This window comes from Lepidochelys kempii, chromosome 3 (assembly GCF_965140285.1).
Source record: "Lepidochelys kempii isolate rLepKem1 chromosome 3, rLepKem1.hap1, whole genome shotgun sequence".
Lineage (NCBI taxonomy): Eukaryota > Metazoa > Chordata > Testudines > Cheloniidae > Lepidochelys > Lepidochelys kempii.
This window is the reverse complement of record NC_136382.1, coordinates 105,116,101-105,135,382: the sequence shown is the minus strand read 5'-3', so window position 1 is coordinate 105,135,382 and position 19,282 is coordinate 105,116,101. Positions and strand designations below refer to the sequence as shown.

At 42.6% G+C, this 19,282-nt stretch overlaps 1 protein-coding gene across 1 annotated transcript in view; it reads right to left on the bottom strand.

Moving 5' to 3' along the window:
- Positions 1-19,282, bottom strand: part of LOC140909046 (uncharacterized) — a 46,318-nt gene that overhangs the window by 17,187 nt on the left and 9,849 nt on the right. Inside the window, exons 2-8 of the mRNA XM_073337409.2 lie at positions 17,574-17,693; positions 16,368-16,487; positions 15,359-15,478; positions 9,717-9,836; positions 8,430-8,512; positions 4,330-4,455; positions 3,022-3,067 (exon numbers count right to left, since the gene is read on the bottom strand). Coding sequence (XP_073193510.1) covers positions 3,022-3,067; positions 4,330-4,455; positions 8,430-8,512; positions 9,717-9,836; positions 15,359-15,478; positions 16,368-16,487; positions 17,574-17,693 — 735 coding nt within the window. The remainder of the gene's footprint in view (positions 1-3,021; positions 3,068-4,329; positions 4,456-8,429; positions 8,513-9,716; positions 9,837-15,358; positions 15,479-16,367; positions 16,488-17,573; positions 17,694-19,282) is intronic.

Sequence of the window (19,282 nt, the reverse complement as noted above, 5' to 3'; positions counted from 1 at the left end):
GCTTGAATGGCAAATATGTAGGGCTAAATTATGCTTCATGAAAGGCAAAGCCGTGCTCAGGAGGAGGTGGCAGTGGCACACTACCTAAGCTGCAATCTCAAGAGACATTCTAAGAACATAAGAGCGGCCATACTGGGTCAGACCAAAGGTCCATCTAGCCCAGTATTCTGTTTTCCGACAGCGGCAAATGCCAGGTGCCCCAGAGGGAATAGAACAGGTAATCATCAAGTGATCCATCCCCTGTTGCCCATTCCCAGCTTCTGGCAAACAGAGGTTAGGAACACCATCCCTGCCCATCCTGGCTAATAGCCGCTGATTGATCTATCCTCCATCCACTTATCCAGTTCTTTTTTGAACCCTGTTATAGTCACAACATCCTCTGGCAAAGAGTTCCACAGGTTGACTGTGCATTTTGTGAAGAAATACTTCCTTTTGTATGTTTTAAACTTTCTGCCTATTAATTTCATTTGGTGACCCCTAGTTCTTGTGTTAGGAGAAAAAATAAATAACGCTTCCTTATTTACTTTCTCCACACCAGTCATGATTTTATAGGCCTCTATCATATCCCCCCTTAGTTGTCTTTTTTCCAAGCTGAAAGGTCCCAGTCTTATTAATCTTTCCTCATAAGCAAGCTGATCTATACCCCTAATCATTTTTGTTGCCCTTTTCTGAACCTTTTCCAATTCCAGTATATCTTTTTGGAGATGGGATGACCACATCTGCATGAAGTATTCAAAATGTGGGAGTACCATGGATTTATAGCGGCAATATGATATTCTCTGTCTTATCTTTCCCTTACTGAATGATTCCCAACCTTCCATTTCCTTTTTTGACTGCCGCTGCACAGTGAGTGGATGTTTTCAGAGAACTATCCACAGTGACTCCAACATCTCTTTCTTGAGTGGTAACAGCTAATTTAGACTGCATCTTTTATATGTATAGTTGGGATTGTTTTCCAGTGTGCATTTGTAGCGAGGCGGTGTGGTTCCCCGCCACCCCAGAGAGGGACGAGCCCCTCTGGACACCAGAGTGGGCAGGGCAAGAAAGCTCTGAGCCTGCCCCCCACAGAGGGTCAGGCACAGGACAGCAAGTAGAAAAGGAGGGGGGCGAGAGCTCACTTGGAGAGCAGACGCCTCCCGGCTACCTACAGCGGACCCGAGGACTGGCCTGACATGCTGACGCTGAGCAGAGCCCAGAGGAGCTGCCCAGCCTGCCCCTCACCAGTTACCCAGAGCAGCCCATGGTGTTTGTCCCCGCAGAGGACACCATCTGGACCCAGGTACCTCTAGAGGGGGAGTTCAGAAGTAGCCCAGGGACAGCTGACCCTAGTCTGGCTGCAGCACGGTCAGAGCCTATGTCAGTGAGTTGTGGTCAGGATCCCCACGGACTCAGCAGAAGGCCTTCTGCCGCCGATAGGGCCCCGGCCTGGGACGCGGTGGAGTTGGTGGGCCTGCGTCCCCCCTGCCACCCAGCTTTTGGGTGGCAGTCTCCCCCTCTCCCAGGCCCCTATGAGCCGAGGGCCTAGGCTGGTTGTTTACCTCCCTTTGTTCAGCCTCTGCCTGAGGGCCTAAGCCATTGACTCTCTGTTGCCCCACCCTGACCCCGGGCCTGAGCCTGCTAATTGTATAAACTGTTGCTCAGTCCCTGCCTGAGGACCTGAGCCCTTGACTCTCTATTTCCCGCCAACCAGGGGCCAGGTGAGAATAACTGTCTGTGTTTGCCTTTGTTGCTGCTGCGGTGAGAGACTCCCATGGCCTGGCTAGTCTCCTGTCAGCAACGGGAAGGAAGTAGCAAGGCGGAGTGGTTCCCCAGCATCCCGGAGAGGGACGAGCTCCAGCCAAACCCCTCTACAGCATTACTTTGCATTTATCAACATTGAATTTCATCTGCCATTTGGTTGCTCAGTCACTCAGTTTTATGAGATCCCTTTGTAACTCTTCGTAGTCTGCTTTGGACTTAACTATCTTGAGTAGTTTTGTATCATCTGCACATTTTTCCACCTCACTGTTTATCCCTTTTTCCAGATCATTTATGACTATGTTGAATAGGACTGTACAGAGCCCTGGGGGACACCACTATTGACCTCTCTCCATTCTGAAAACTGACCATTTATTCCTACCATTTGTTTCCTATCTTTTAACCGGTTACTGATCCATAAGAGGACCTTCCCTTTTATTCCATGACAACTTATTTTGCTTAAGAGTCTTTGGTGAGGGACCTTGTCAAAGGCTTTCTAAAAATCTAAGTACACCATATCCACTGGATCCCTCTTGTCCACATGCTTGTTGTCCCCCTCAAAGAATTCAAGTAGATTGGTGACGCATGATTTCCCTTTACAAAAACCAGGTTCATTCTTCCCCCCCAAAATCATGTTCATCTATGTGTCTGACAATTCTGTTCTTTACTATAGTTTCAACCAGTTTGCCCGGTCTCAGGGGACTGCAATCACAAGGTGTGATTGCAGCTCGGGTAGCATGGGAATCAGAGAAGTGAAGCCACAGCAAGATGTCCTTCAGCAAGTCCTAGCCCCACAAGTAATTACTCAGGGTTCCAGGTAGGCTTGTACAGCCTTGGCCAAAGCATGTACTGCCTTGGCTACACTGCTCTGGGACCCAGGTATGTGTACTCCAGTCTATGCGTGCCCTTATTCAGACTCAATGCTTTGTGTGTGCTGGTAGGAGCATAACTAGCAGTGGGACTTGCTACACTTGAAAAAGCTGAAGGTACTGATCTGTTGCTAGTTAAACAGGGATCTTTCTCTCTCTATCCACACCTTGGCCAGATATTTCATCTCCAGGCCTGTGAGCACTGAAGTCAGGGTTAGCTAGCACAACCCCACAAACTATAGGTTTCTCCTAGACAGGTGTGCTGGAGGGGAGGGGGCTCCCTTTGCCCTGTACTTCACCCAGTTAGGGCATCCATAACTGGGTTCCTAACAAGCAGGAATTTCCCCAACCCCAGAGGGAGGGAGGGAGGGAGAGGGAAAAAAAGAAAAGTGTTTTTCCCAAACACATTACTCACCACTTGTGGCCAAGTTCCTCAGACAAACACATGCCTGTCTTGAAACCTGGTTGTACCAATAAAAAGAAAAAAGTGAGCACTCCAGTAACTGATTCTGTTGGTTAAAATAAACCAATAAACACTGTCTACAAAGTGTTTATTCTGGGGTTTCTTTTCCAAAAACAGTTGCTGAAGGCCAGTACATACAGTTATGAATTAACACCAGCTTCATTTCCCACCACACAGACCTGTTGATCAGTACCCATTCATGTCGACCAGGTTAGCGTCACGTGGATTTCCACATGCTGCCCAGAATCTAACAGTACATTCTCAGTGTTGATCTATCTCAGGAATGTCAAATGAACTGAAAAGACGGGGTGATGGAACAATTTGTATAGTGCAGGTGCTGAGAACCATTGAAGCAAAGTGAAGGATTCAGAGTAACAGCCGTGTTACAAAGTGCAAACCCTTTATATGATGGAAACAACTTAAAGTCACAGGGTGTGGCAGCACCCCCCTCCCCCAGTCCCAGCACCTAGATATATAGATATGAATGCACAGGATTTATTCGCTTTGCTTTTTCTCTGTATTCCACTGAAATAAATCAATATTCTTCTGGTATAAGAAAGTAAGATGTTTCCAAGTAATCACCAGCGACATGAACATTGTGGTAGCTGGACTGGGATAGATGTCAAAGGTGAGATGGGATAAAAGGCAAAGCTGACTTAGAGCTATTGTCTTATGTCCCTTATATGCCTTCTGCTAATTTTCAGTGCCCTACCAATGTATTTTATAAATCCTGAGAATTGCCAGCCTAGAACCTTGAAACACTCTGGGAACCCAGAGTGGCAGAGGCTTGGATTCCTCTCACAGAAGTCCTAGTGCGTGTCCAGGAAGGAGTGCTGACTATGGTCTGTGACAGCCTGTAACTCTTATAATGAGCAAAACCAAATCTCTGAAGGTGAACACTCCTGAAGTTTGGGAACACCTGGCTCCAGATCTGAACTCTGCAGCTCAGGCCCGACTCTTTGTTTCCATCTTCAAAGCAAAGTGCTATCAATAATTGTAACTTTGCCGGAAATGTGATAAAATTCTCACATCTAGTAAAGTGCCTCAGTTGCATGCTATGGGATCTATAGTAGTAAAGTGCAGTTTCAAAGCCTCCCCTGCGTTTGCCTGGGGCTCCCTAATTACAATGTAAAGCAATCTAGTTGCATCATAGCTTCTTCACGCTGAGTGTAACATACAGAATTAAAGAAACCTCAGGAAAATGATCAGCAAATCTGCTGTACAATAACACACCTCCCTTCCATATCTTTTTCACTTTACCTTGTCCACAGATGAAGACAGGAGAGAAATGAGTGTCCGCAGAAGGAATCTGTCCCCAACTCGCAACATGGCTTCATGGTGCTGAGAGTTGGCTGCCACATTGCTTAGAGCAGCACAACTATAATACTGATGAGAACAGAGAAGGGGGTGGAGAGAAGATGTCACTGTGGCAGTGTTTGTTCAATACAGTGAAAATCAACAGGAGAAAGGCTTAGATTTTTATTTGACAAAAGTGTGTACTTTTCAACTTCAAGGTGTTTTACAAACATTGATTAAACCCCAAAACACCTTTCTGAGGTAGGTAGGTAGGTATTAATACTCACATCTAGCTGACTGGGGGAATGGAGAGAAACTGAGTCCGAGATTGTGATGTGCCCAAAGCCACAAAGGAAGTTGGTGGCAGTGCTGGGATAAGAATGCAAAAGCTCGTGGCTTCTAATTTCATGTGCAGGACACACGTCTCTTTGTTTTCAAGAAACAAAGTGTACAGAAAGTCAGAAAGTGAGCTTAATGTCCTTTGGGGCAGATATTGTGGAAAGCATTCATGAGACAAAAATTCCTCTGTCCATTCTATTACAGCTTACTCTAAGCGGGGCACTTTTTTTCTGGCCACACCCCTGGCGTCTGAGCCTAGTTAACAGCCCTAAGCAAGACCATAAAGGTACAAGATATAATCTAGATTTAATCAGGGAAGAAATATTTTGTCAGAACCCACAAATATAGTCTCATAATGGCCCCCCTTCTACTGGCAAATCTCAGCATTCGGGGTGTCAAAAAGGGTAGTTCAGGCACTTCCCAGTCCAGAATGACACACACACAAGTTCTGCTTGAGCTAGTGTGCTAAAATTAGCAAAGTGGTCATGGCAGCATGAGCAGCTGCTAGTTAGTTTGTTTCCTGCTAGACATGATGGAACGTATTTATATAGCATCCACCATACAAGACCCTCAACAGTCCTTACAAACAAAACTAGGAATAGAGCCGAAACCTCCTAACTCCCAGTTCTTTGCTTTAACATGTACGCTATGCTTCCTTGAAGAAATATTCATCTGAGACTAAAGACATTAGCAATTACTTATATGAGAAATTAGAGTTTGAGAGGCTAGCAGTACCTATGTTAAGTAGACATAAAGAACAGGGATGAAGAGCTTGGAAGAGGCATGTCTCGGAGCTTTGTTGCAACATATAAAAGTTTGCCTCACCCCCATATGAGACTGTATTTGGCAGGCATCTGGAAAATTCCAGGAATCATGCATTCTACATTCGATAGAACTGTTCATGGGGCGAGGCTATACCAGTCTGCACTCCTCTTTGAAGATACTCACTTGTTTTGTTTTATTAGCTTTGAATGATTGTGCTGACATGTCAAGAGAGATCAGTGGGATCACACCCAGGAGAAAAGCATTCCCCCTGCCAAAGGCATCAATGCCATTACTGAAGGCAGTCATCTTGCACTGACTGACTAGACAGGTACAGCCACATTCAGCAAAGCAAAAAATAACCATATTCAAGCCAAATGATGCAGTATGTTCTACTGCCCCAAAGTGAGTTTATCATAGAGACTCTCCCTGAAGGAATGGCAAAAATATTTTGTCTGTCACTAGTGTCCATGGACCAGATTAATCTCTCGTGTAATTTGTACAGCCTCTAAAGAGTTGTAGAAGGGATAAATGTGGCCCAAACTGTTTGTATAATGTAAAAAGGGAGGTGCAGAGAAATTCTCTCCCAGGAGAAATTAATGCATGTTGGCAGAGCAACCTGTTGTGGTTTTTCTTTTTCTTTCGCTTGTTTTGTTGGTTGTTTCCACTTCGTGATCAGGAAAAAAATCTTCTACCATAATGTTTGGGTCTTAAAAGGGCTCCATCTTGTCTTTCAAATACCTCCTTGAGCGTAAGGAAATTTAAGGGCAGTAATACTGCTGAGGGGGTTACAGAAGGGCAACCTCACCATATCCAACCTTTGATGCTCCAAAACAGATTCCTGACACGTGACATTGGGGAGATGGGGTATTAATGCTCAGACTGTATTTCCCAATAGCTGGGACCAATTATGTGATCAGAAGGTCTGAACTGACATTCCATGACTGGAAGACAGAAGCTTGTGGAAGGCACTGGCTTATATTATATTGACTGCCGCCCTTCTGTTCAAGCCTCCTGATGTTGAGAATACGTTGCCAAAGCAAAATGACTGGCAAATGAGTACAGCATCAGTTATGAGCAAAATCCCTTCAAGGAATACCATGGCTGGCCTCCCTTTCTCCAAGAGGGCTTCCATATGCTAGCAAATTAAACCAAGTGCTATCATTTGTCCTGCTACATTTTTATTTTTAGCACTGGTAGGAGCTAATTTGATAGAATTACTAGTAAGTGGATGAAGGATGCATGCCTTAGATGTAATATGTTTAGATTTTAGTAAGATATTGAAATAGCAACTCACACAATATTAATTCAAATTGGCTTGTGGACTGAAAACAATGTGCAGAATCTTAAACTCAAGTCCTTGTACACACCAGGAAATTGCACCATTGCTCAAAGTAGAATTCTGAAACTGTATTGAAAACAATGTTTTTGGAGCTATTTTACTACTTGAACTATTTTCGTTTCCTGTCCACGGAGACTTAGTATAGAAGAAAATTGTCTGTGATAGTTCCACTTCCTAGTGCAGGGATAGATAACAATAAACATTGGTCTGTCTAATTTAGGAAGGAGTAAGAGACACATTACTGAAATAAGCAGATGCCAAGGAGGACAAAAAATAATACAAATGGGCCCTGACAATGGGCCATACAAGTGTGGCTTGAATTTACCTTGGCCCCTCTCCTCCTACCCTACATCCTTTCCTACATCAAGCATAGATCAGTCAGAAGGGAGACTCTCTCCCAGTATGCACTACAGAGGATGGTATATAACCATTTGCAGATATTGGAAGGGTGTAATCACCAAGGCTTATTTAGTGAGATACAGGAAGGTATAATTTGGAGTAATGGGATAAAATAGAGAAAGGGAATAATTAAGATGCGTATCAGGAAAAACCTGTGAATCTGGATGTTTGTGGAAAGTAGTTGTAGAGGTCCCAACTCTTGGGATATCTAGAACAGCACTGGATGAAATACTAAAAAAAATATGTAAGAGACCAGGAGACAGACTGGATGATGTAACAGGTCCTATCCATCTTTAATGTCCATGATTCTGGTTGTTGGCTTTCTCCAGATTATTTTAATACAAAGCTCTCTTCATAGGTGTGCATAATCATGAGATGCTCATGTACATCACCCATTGTGTGCAGGCAGGGCAACCCCCCATTGTGGACTATGCACTCCACACACACAACCAACTTCAAGAATATTTTTAAAATTACACATCTAAAATATTGGAAAACTTTAAAAGGCAAAATAAAAATATGGAGGTACAAGTAAAGAGAGCCAGGCTTAACTGTAACTGGTCTGATGTATGTCCTCAAAGGTATAGCTAATACCTACAAAAAAAACTGACAACTGACAGGCAGCTGGTATTCTGATACCTTTGGTTATCTTACTGACCTGTATGGTCTCATTGTTTTCTTGTGCTCCCCCTGTCTGTTGTACCACCCTATTGTCTCTTGTGTTATACTTAGATGATAAACTAATTGAGTTTTTACACAGTGCCTAGCACAATGGAGCCCTGGTCCATGATTGGAGTTCTTAAGTGCCACTTAATATAATAATAAAAAATTAATAATTAACATAATAATTAATGATCCCCCACTAACTTTTTCTGTTGCAAAAGGATAACAGGAAACATGAAATCTATGATTCTGCTAGAGAGAAGACTTGTATCTTCACAACAGCTTTGTGTGTATTTTCATATTCGCTTTCTCCTATCATAGCTGGACCTATGTTGCATGCCCAAAGCAGTGTTTATACAACTATTCAGCATTTCACTATGACACCATTACTTATTGGTTCACTGAAGTAAAAACAAAACAAAGTCAAAAGCCCCTTGCGTCTCTTATTTCTCCTTCCTTTCCTCTACGCCCAGAACCCTGAATTCTAATAGTTATGCTTGCTCCTAGATTGTATAATTTGCTTTTATTATTTAAAAGTTCTGGCTTGTTTTAACTATACCTGTACTTCTGAGTCAGGAGACTCTAACATCAGTATGAGGACAGGGAGGGCTCCTTCCCTGCACAGGACTTGCTGGATCCGCTCTGCAAGGTGAGAAAAAGGGCAAATTTTAGTATGTGAAAGGGAGCAAAAGGATCACCCCCTCCCCAGCATACAATCAAATGGATGCACCATCGTGAACCCTTTCTGAGAAAAAGGCACCACTGGGCAGTGCTGAGTGATTTAGGTTCATCCAGATTTACCCCAATGAGAGTAACTTGCAATTAACACTCCAAATAAGACAAAGTCTGTATGGGAGCTAGTGCAGAACAGCAGTGGAAAATCATTTTAGCCATAATGACCTGAAAGCCACCTGAGCAGGCTTTTCCTCTTTTTTTTGTTTTATTTTAAGTTAAAGATTAAAATTGCTAGAAGTGCTAAGCAAAGATCAGACCTACTGGTATAAGCCATTTCTGTCTATTTCATATAAAACATCTTTTTAAACAATATTTTGAAAATGTGCAATTGTAACAGTCAACAGGCAAAGTTCTCACCCTCCCCCAGTACCTCATCTAAAGGGGACAGATCAGCCACAGTAGTAGTATTTTGGTGCATGGGCTTGACCTCTGACATAATGTTTTCCCATTGTTTTTGTTTGAGAATTAATGAACAATAATATTGCCTTTTAACATAGAGGGACAAATCATGCTCCCACTGAAGTTCATGGGAATAATCCCATGAAACAGGATCAGGCCCATAATGTTTATCCTAATGTATACACCTGCAACACCAGGTTTGGGATACACAATAAAACCTAAACCGTGATTCACCATTATCAAGTAATCTTCCATTTTAAGAGATTACCTCGAATCACCCTGAAGTGTCCTGAGTACAGTTCTCCTTTACTAGAATGGTCACTTCTTTTAAACAACTGATTTTTGTCAGTTTCCTGAGTGGTGACTTAATAGATTGCACTCAGATTCAACTGTGTTGATAATCAAGGCCTTGCTAATTACAACCTATTAACAGGTGGGTCTGTATTAGCTGCCAGAGTCCAAGCTTTTTGAATTTAGAGACTCAGCCAAGGTCATCATCATGAATACAATTTACCAAGAAAATGACACATGTGATCAGGATTCCAAAGTTATCCCATCTTATCCCTCATGAAATTAGGTCGTTTCTAGGTTGTTTTGTTTTTTTAACACTGAAAACACGTCCATTTATTGTCGTGTCCCCACACTCAGTTTCCATTAGCTACAGGACAGTTGTTTTTGCCAATTTGTAGATAGATCATTAACCTGAAAGTACCTGATCGTGTGAGGTTGAGAATAGCTCCAACTGCATTTTGTTGGACTCTAGGATCATAGGAGTTGGCAAGTGCCAGCAAGGGTATAACTCCCGCTGAGCCGATGGCCTCTCGGTTGGACTCTGGGGAAAACATACCATGAGAGAGAAATAAGAAGAGTGTCTTTTCAGTCTGTCTTCACATTAATCTAATAAACCCTGAAAAGGAAGTCTAAAACTAGCTTTATTTGGGATTTTTATCTGAATTTTTACTATTTGTCAAAGTCCTTTAGTATCCTCTGACTGAATCCCATGAGCTCAAAAAGAGAGATGCTAACTGCAGATATTTTAAATGTCTCAAATTTACCTTATAATCCTGATGTGCTCTAACAAGGTATTCATGATCTTGTAAGTATTATATTAGCAAACAAACCTTTATTCTGTTTGTAGGTAGGATTTCATTAATTTATCAGGATAAACACAGTGAACCAAATTCTGTCTTTGGATTATCTGTGCCACCCCAGTGCTTAAGGTTAAGATTTTGTCACAGATAGGTTGTGGGCAATAAACAAAAATCCACTGAAATCTGCAACCTGTCTGTGACTTTTACTAAAAATAATGGGGGAAGGGCTGACAGGGGATGCCTGAAGTGCAAGGGAGGGGCAATGAGAGCCTGAGCCTTGCTGGGGGGCAGGAGACGGGGGCGGGAAGGGGTCCAGCACCTGCCACCCTAGGGGACTCGGAGCTCCAGGGTACTTCACCTGCGGGGACTTGGACTTACAAGTCTCCCCACTGCCTGCAGCAGCAGACGGCTGTGGGGTCCCTGCTGCTCACTCTCTTGGAGCTCCAGGGCTGGCAGCTTGGAGCTGTGGGGGCCCCCTGCTGCCTGTGGCAACTGACAGTTGACAGCTCCAGCCCCACCACCACGGGGCTAAGGCAGAAAATGTCACAGAAGTCTGTGGAAGTCACAGAATCCATTACTTCAGTGACCTCTGTGACATAATCTAATCCTTACCAATGATGTATAAGGGCGTGAGAACAGAATTTAGCCCCATCAGTGGAATTAAGTAAGGTAACCCTGTTTCACTGTACTTATATTTAGCAGTCTGTAAAATAAGTTCTTGACCTACCAGGAGTACGGCGAGGCTTTAAAAAAGGATTGTACAATACTTTTAGGTCCTTGGATGAAAAACACTATAAACGTTTGAGAGAGACAAAGTAGGTGACGTAATATCTTTTATTGAACTAACTTCTGCTGGTGAAAGACACAAGCTTTTGAGCTTCACAGAGCTCTTCTTCAGGTCTGTGGAGCTCAAAGTCTTGTCTTTTTCACCAACAGAAGTTGGTCCAGTAAAATATATTACCTCACACAGTTTGTCTCTCTCATATCCTGGGACCAACATGGCTACAACACTCTAAAAGTGAAAGGCATTTATTACTAGTTTATAAAAATTCTACTTTGATGGCTATGTCTTATGGTATATTTAATCAATTCATATTCATACACTAAATATTTTGGGCCTTGTACAATGTTTCCTCAACCCAGTCTTGAGAGAATAATCACTTTCCTTTGCTGTAATGCCTATAAAAATCTTGATAAGTTAGGCCACTGTTGTGCTGAGACTATTGCCTATCATACTGACCAATGTTGTTCCATTGTTACTTGTACTCCCCCCATCAGTCTACATTCATCTGCTGTCTCTTATCTTATACTTAGATTGCATTCTCATTGGGAGAGGGACAATCTTTTTATTCTGTTTGAACAGCTCCAATCACACTGGTCCTTGTCCATGACTAGGGCTCCTAGGCACTACCACAATACAAATTATATGTAATAATAATAACCCAAGGTGTAACTTAATTAGAAAATTTGGCTGTCTGGAACTAGATAGCCCAAAGTAAATCCTCATGGAGGAAGGGGCAAGAAAGTTAGGTGAGAAGCTGTTCTTTGAATTGCTTTGGACATGGCCTGCAGAAGGCTAGATATTAGTTTGTTACGAGGTCAACTCTTTATGTCCCATTTCACCCAAAGGCTTAAGAGGCCAAAAATACTTTTACAGTATGATGTGCATATGCTTTTTCTGCACTTCAATCAGTAGAAGCAAAATTTCTTTTCTGTAGCTTTACCTGATGACAAATAGTGTGGCATGATATATGCTCTAATTAGTTCAGCAAAAGAAAGATTTAAACAGATTAGGAATTTTGAAACTACCTCCTCCTCCATTCTTTCACACACTACAGTGTGAGCTGTGTCTATCAATGTGGGAAGGAAATTCATGTCTGGACAAGGTAATTTTATAAAATCTTTTTCTCTTTTCTTCCCTCCTTGGGAAATTTTTCAAATCAAACCTCCTTGCTGGGAGGCATTAATACTGTATCAGATTCACAATGCACAGTTAAAACTTTGTCTCTTTAAAGCTTTGTTAAAGCTTTGTCCTTTTAAAACTCTTTGTTTCTTGATTTGAAAGGGCCTCAAATCCGTGATGGCTCAGTGGCTGAGTGTTCAATGTTCTTGGCCAGTGCTTGGACCCTCGATCACTCAGGCTGTTTTAGTTATCATTTAGACAGAAGAGGAGTAGCATGAGGAAATTAATCTAGAAGTCTCCCACCTGGCTGAGAATGATTGGTGTGTTATCTCTCGTAATGGGAAGCTAGAAAGACCATAGCAAATACCTATGATATAATTACCCCATAACCAAGAAAGCCGTGTTTTCTTTTTCCCTAGGGTCATTCACTAAGTTCTTCCACTGAACTGATGCTGTGCAGTCTTGGGTGAAGATTATAACTGTAAGCTTGCTGGATGCATTTTTATATAATTCATTTTCCTCACTCTTCTCCTCTCCCCACTCCAGTGCTGGTATCACTCATGCATTGTAGCTGATCTCTAGCTAAGTGGCTAATCTTATCATAGGGATGGACAGAGATATGCATCCCACTGAGAGAGAATTAATTTTTTATTCTAATCTCCATAAGAGCTGCAGCTGAATAGACTGTTTTTATTCTGGACCACCTGCTTACCAGAGTAATGTCAGTCCCTTTATTGCTACCGTTGCTCAGGCCCCACTTACTGTGCTTTTAAAAAGGGACTAAGTATCCGGATGTTTCTTCAAGTCAGTGTTGAAGACTTAATAGCTTCCTCCAGTTAGCTTCCTGGATTTAAAGAACTCTTCTTGCAACCTACATCTCTTAGTTCCAGTTTGTCAATATAAACCATTTCTGTGCACTTGAAAATTCTCTTGGCACTACAATTCCTAGAGATGTGTGCACACAATTATTGACAACAAAGAAAGAGAGAGACTCTGTAAAATTGGATTTATCATCAAAACCATTTTTATACCTGGCTCTCCTTTGTAAAGAAAACATGTGAGATGTTCACCTTACTCAGTCTAACATGAATGCTCAGGTCTCCCTCAATTGTTGCTGTGAACATTCAGTTCACATTCTCTCTGCTCTGCATTACCTGTGCCTATTGTTTATGCTAGAGTTACTGTTGGCTGTTTTACCTTCACTTAGTACAGTGCATCTCGTTCTATCCCTTTTGCTTGCTTTGGCAATATTCCTGTGTTTTCATACACCCCTTTTGGTTCTTGAACTGTGATTCCTTTGAACCTATAGTCAGATCCTATTACTACTTCCAGGCTTCCTTCTAACTAAGATTTCTGTGTTAATAACGCTCATTGACTTCATAGGCTTACACCAGAGACGAATTTGGACCAATAACTTGAGACCCCAGAGGCGGGGGGAAGGGATGCGGGCGGGTTGGGATGGGGAGGGATGCAGTGAGGGGATGGGAGTACAGCCCGATTCCCAACACTCGGAGACGGGGATACACATACCTCGAACTCCTGGGTGCTGGCGATGGGGCAACTGACAGACTGTGGTTTGCTGCAGGGCACGTGCCACAGCTCGAGCCCAGACCCACGAGGAGCGCGAGGAGAAGAGGGCCAGGCAACAGCGGAAGATGTGCACGCCACATGACCCCTCAACATCCGCCTGCTGAGTGCTTGTAAGTCATGCTCATGCTAGTTTCTCCCCTGCCCTGACCCAGCCAATGGGAGCTGCACCTGTGGGCGGGGGGTGGGGCAGCACGTGGATCCCCCTGGCTGCCCCTAAGGCTAGGAGCCATACATGCCAGCTGTTTCCCAACCAGGGAGCTGCACGGCAGCTAGCAGGGAGCCTGCCAGCCCCACTGTGTGGTGTGGCACCACCCCCAAGTGGACAGTCAACAGCCTGGTCAGCGGTGCTGACTGGAGCCGCCAGGATCCCTTTTTGATTGGGCATTCTGGTCCAAAACCGGACACGTGGTCACCCTAGACCCCGGCCCTGGAGCTACTGTGGCCAGGGAAAGACTCTCCCCTGGCCCCGGGCTGCTGTGGCAAGAGAGGGCTGGGGGCAGTTCTCTCTCCCTGCCGCAGCCCCATGGCAGCCTGCACCACTCCAGAACCGCAGCCCCACTCCAGAACCGCACCCCCAGCCAGAGCCCTCAACCCCCACACCCAAATCCTCTGCCCCAGCCCAGAGCTCCCTCCTGCCCCCCCAAATCTCTCATCCCCGGCCCCTCCTCAGAGCCGCACCCCCAGCCAGAGCCCTCAACCCCTACACCAAAATCCTCTGCCCCAGCCCTGAGCCCCCTCCTATGCTCCGAACCCCTTGGCCCCACCCCCACCACACATGACCTCCATATTGGTGCACATAACAAAATTCATTCCACACATGGACATAAAAAATTAGTCACTTTGTTGCCAACCCTTTTGCAATCTAGTTCTCCATCCTTGCCATTTTTTTTTTTACCCCTGGTTAGTAATCTTGTGCCATATTATGCTGTCACTTGAATCAATGGAGAGTTCTAGCTCAAAGGTGAAGTAATGTCCAGGATTGATTACTCCAAGCCACTGACTGTTAAGATGGCTGGGGGCGGGAAACAACGACAACAACAACCTGGAGCATCTGCAGAGGACTTCAAATTTGGCTTCAGAGGGTGTTATGTATACACTTTCATTCAGAAATCCTATGCTGACCTTGGAAAGAACTGACCTTTTGCTCTCTTTCTTCTTAATGGATTTCATTTCTGCTTATGTTCCTGGCCATTCTATAAGCTGGCAATTGTTGGATATCTCAGCTTCCTTAGGTATCATCTGCTGTCATATTTATAGACAGCTTCACTTTCCTTCATTGCTTGGGAGCTTATTGCCAGATGAGGGAGGGTGCACTACAGTTCTTAAACTCAGAATCCTTAGATTTAGAATTTAGTAATTTTTTAAAATTTTAAATGATTCTCTTAAAGATTGAATGAGCTCCATGCTAATTTTATTTTAGGATTGTAGAGCACAGTAAGTGTCTTATATGAAGAGCTTTATTCAAAGGGAAATGACTGTATGAGTTTTTCTCAGATAGACCCTTTAAGATCTTGAACTAGTTAGAACTAGGTTGTATTCTAGGTACTGAGTTCTTATACCACCCACATCACCATAGTCTCTGAGCAACTTCCAGAAGTGCACTAACTTTGGATGTCAAATGGATTAACTTTATCATGGGTGAATAGTGAAACTTCCAGATGCATCATGTGACTACTCTACTTACAAGTGGTTATTTCACATGCAGGTGTTGTGACATATGAATTGAATTTGTTCATTACAGCAAATAAAGGAAAAAGACATTGTACTGACCTGAGACAGCCAAAGTCATTATGCAGGCACAGGAGTTGCACTGGACAGTGGAGTCCCCTGACTCGAGCAGCTCCAGAATTGGCTCAAGTAAACCCATTTGGACAACTAGTTCTTTGTTTACTATTCAGAGACAAATAAAATGGTGACTAGCTAACACATCCTTTATAGGTGCAAAAATTATATCTTCTCTTGGATTCCTTTGGAGTCTGTATATTATTTTATGCAAAATGAATTTAGCATTGAAACAGATTGGAATTTATTGCACCAAAATGCACATGGATATAATGTTTTATTTGAGAGTTCAGGTGATCAATTTTTTTAGATTTCTTTACTACTGTATAACTGTATATAAACCTGGCTCTGTATTATTCTGTAAAGTGACTTCAGATATATGAAAAATTGTAAGAGATCCTTGTTATAGATTCTATCTGAGGCCCATAATTTTTATTATTCATACGCAAATAGTGACACTCCATAACTTACAGCAAGTCACCAGAGATAAGGGGCTAGATTCATACTAGCTTGATGCTGGCTTCTGCTGGTGCAGGGTAATGTAATGGAACGTCTACACTGGTATGGCTCCAAGGGAGGGCAGCAGTGGTAGCACTGCCTGTCTCACCATGTAGATGAAATTCCTGCCCTGCTAACCCATCGAGTGTAGTGAGCTTTACTGGTGTAGGGCAATGTCATCTATAACTCCCTGGTCCAGCCGGAGTGAAGCTAGTCCTGTTTTATAAAGAAATAAGTGAATCTTTCAAAAAATAAATCTCCTTTTTCACCCAAAGCAGAAAATAAGATCCAGCTAGCTGTAACAGAAAAAATAAGCATTATTTAAAAGTCAGACTTTGATTCTAAGACTGTATTTGTTGCTGAAAAGACAGCTGCAGTGTTCTCACTCAGGCATGATGAAAGCCGAGTGTGAGTACTGGTACTCTAAACATAAATTGGGTCTTGGTGAACAGAGAAATCTGTTTCCACCAAGAGCAGAGATCGTTTGATATTTACTCACTGTTTCCTTCCAGCAAAAAATTTACGAGGGACAAGGAAGACGTCTGCTGAACCTCCAAGTCACTGGACTGCAGTAAAGCATAATAGGGTTCCAGATGCTCAGCAGGCAGCTGGGTGTTTACTGTAGAAATGAGGAAATAATGAACAAGTCTCTCCACTTTGTCATTTCTTCATGTACCTTCAGGCTGAGGTGCTACCACAGTCAAACATTGTGCATTTATATTCCAGTGTCATTAAGGAGATCAGGCCAAGCTGCTCACTAGCACTTTTAATAATCAGATATTTTAGAAAGATTATTGGCCAAACATGGGGAAGGAGGGGAGAAACAGAAATTACTGTTAATGTCTAGCTACCAAACGAGTGTCTCTGCCCCATATCAGATCCTAGTTTGGATGACTATGTGTGCTTTTCAGCCGTAAGAAACATATACTGTAAAGACATCAGGCCAAACTCTCTACTGATGTAACTTTATTGGATCAAGGGAGTTGCACGTGTGTAGCCACGGGGAGAATTTGACCCATTTTCTGATGTACAAACTGTTGAATACTCATCTTATAGAAAAAGTATTTACTCACTCTTCCTCTCCACTGTCCCTACTTTGTCTGTTACCTCTCAACTCAAAATCCTGAATCCTTTCACATAAAGTCTGATGTGAGAAACCTCAATATCCAACTTCGAGCTGGACGGTCTCTGCTGGACAGTTGTGTGCTGATTCCTGCTCATGGACCATCTCAAAAACTTCCATCAAAGAGCTATTGCAAATGCCTTGTTCCTGAATCTTCACTACCATCTGGCCTCTAGGTTGTCATCTCCTGGGGTTCCACAGTATAGCCCTAATAGGACACTTCCTCTGCTTGCTCCCACGATAGCCTATGCTGTGTAACTTATGGGGAGTTCAGAGTACGTCCAATTCAAATGTAATGCGCATATCCTATAAAGGCTGTGTTGAAATTCTACAGAATTGTCATAGTTATAAAGGTGACTTTATGTCTCTGGTAGGCACCAGTATCATCTGCCTATAATAAAACCAGATGTCACTTGTTCTACAAGTGACTCTGCACATATGAAACTATGACAGCACTTCCTTTGCAACAAGAGATTGAAAAAAGATCTTAAATTCATAAAAGAGCTTAACAGTTTCGGAAAAAACTTGTTATTTAGTTATATTTATAAAAATCTTCAAATGCACCGGAAGGAGCTTACTTACAGTGCTGACTCATATGCAAGTAATATAGAGCAGCAGACTGCTGTAAATCAGGGTTTTCTGAAAATGCTAAGGTCCTCAGAGCTTCCAGGGAGTCCTTTCCAAATGGTGACATTTCAAAACCTGCGGAACGTACAATGACAGCACAGATTTAGTTAATCCTGAAAAGGTTTTGTGTATGAGGAGTTCAGAATTCCCAGGGATTAAAAGCAGCTGGCAACCCAAAACACAAACATATGGACTAGCATATTGGAATGGTCTACAGCAAGTCTACTCTGATATCACATCTCCAACAGTGGCTAGTATCAAATGCTTTAGAAGAAGGTTTGATAAACCGCGTAGTGGATGACCTGGAATAATCTGCTCTAGAAGCTTCTTCCAATTAGTGGTTGGAAGCAAGACCATTTATATCCCTTATACATCTTTTATCATCTAATGTAAATGTGGATGTTCTTGTTATAAACGCTTTTTTGAATCTACTATACCCCTGGTTAAATGATATCTTGTGATCATAGGTTCTGGAGCTTATGTATATGTTGTATGAAAGTATTTCCTTTTCTTGGTTTTAAATGTATTTTCATTGTGTCCTGTTAGTATTATGAAAAAGGGGCTATTGAAATGAAGAAATGAGCTGTAATAGGACTTGCCTCACACTCAACTTCCACCAGCCATCAAATAGGATGGTTGCCCTTAAATATAAAATTAGTGTTCTACAATTACCACCTCAAATACTGCAATATCATAATTAATGCAAACTGTAATGGTTTTGCACCATTCTTGCAAAATACTATAGTACATTTTTATAAGGCTGGAGTGGAGTGGAATGGAGAGTAAAAAAGTGCCCAGCAATAAAAACTGCTGAAAAGAAAATACATTTCTAAAAAGTTCATTCTTAGTTCGTGGAAACCACTGCCTCAGGATATAGTTTTAGCCAAGAGGTTAGCACAGTGCAATAAAGGATTAAGTATTTATATGGATTACAGAACCATCTATTTTAGGTAGGCTAGAAGGGATATAAACTCTAATGCTTCAGTACATAAACCAACCACTTATTCAAGTCATTAGAAGCTGTTGACACTTCAAGTGTACAAAACTCCTACCTTCCGGATTAAGTAACTGGGCCTCAGACAAGCATTGATTATTATTAATTTTGGTTATTAATGAGCAACCATTATACAAGGAAAAATTAGCCAATATTTGTCGATTAAAAAAAACTTTTAAAGATTAAATTCTGCTGCTGGAAAGTTGAGTGGCTGAATCTCCCAGTTGTCTATGTATCGCTGGATAGGAGAATGCCCTTAATACACATCTTGCTATGCTGCACGGGCTAATGAATGAGTTTCATAACTTCATTATCAAATGTGAAGTCTGTACTCGGGTCCAAATTCTGCTTTCAAATACGGACTCACGGATCTCAGTGGGATTTGTAATAGGACATGTGAGACAGAATTTGGCCCTCAGTTTTTATTCAGTCCATGAAGTCAAAACTCCCATTTCTTTGGGAGTTTTGCCCGATTAGAATCTGAAGACTGAATCACCCCCTCTTGAGGTAGAACCTACAAGAGAGAGCCAAGGAAGGAGGAAAACTGCAAGGTTTCCCCTGTGGAATTTCCTCACGTCATTCTGTGAGGACAGCAAGATTTAGCCACAGCATAAACCACAGTTCTACTCGAACAGGTTGGCTCTTGGGAATTCATCAAAGCTGCAGAGGT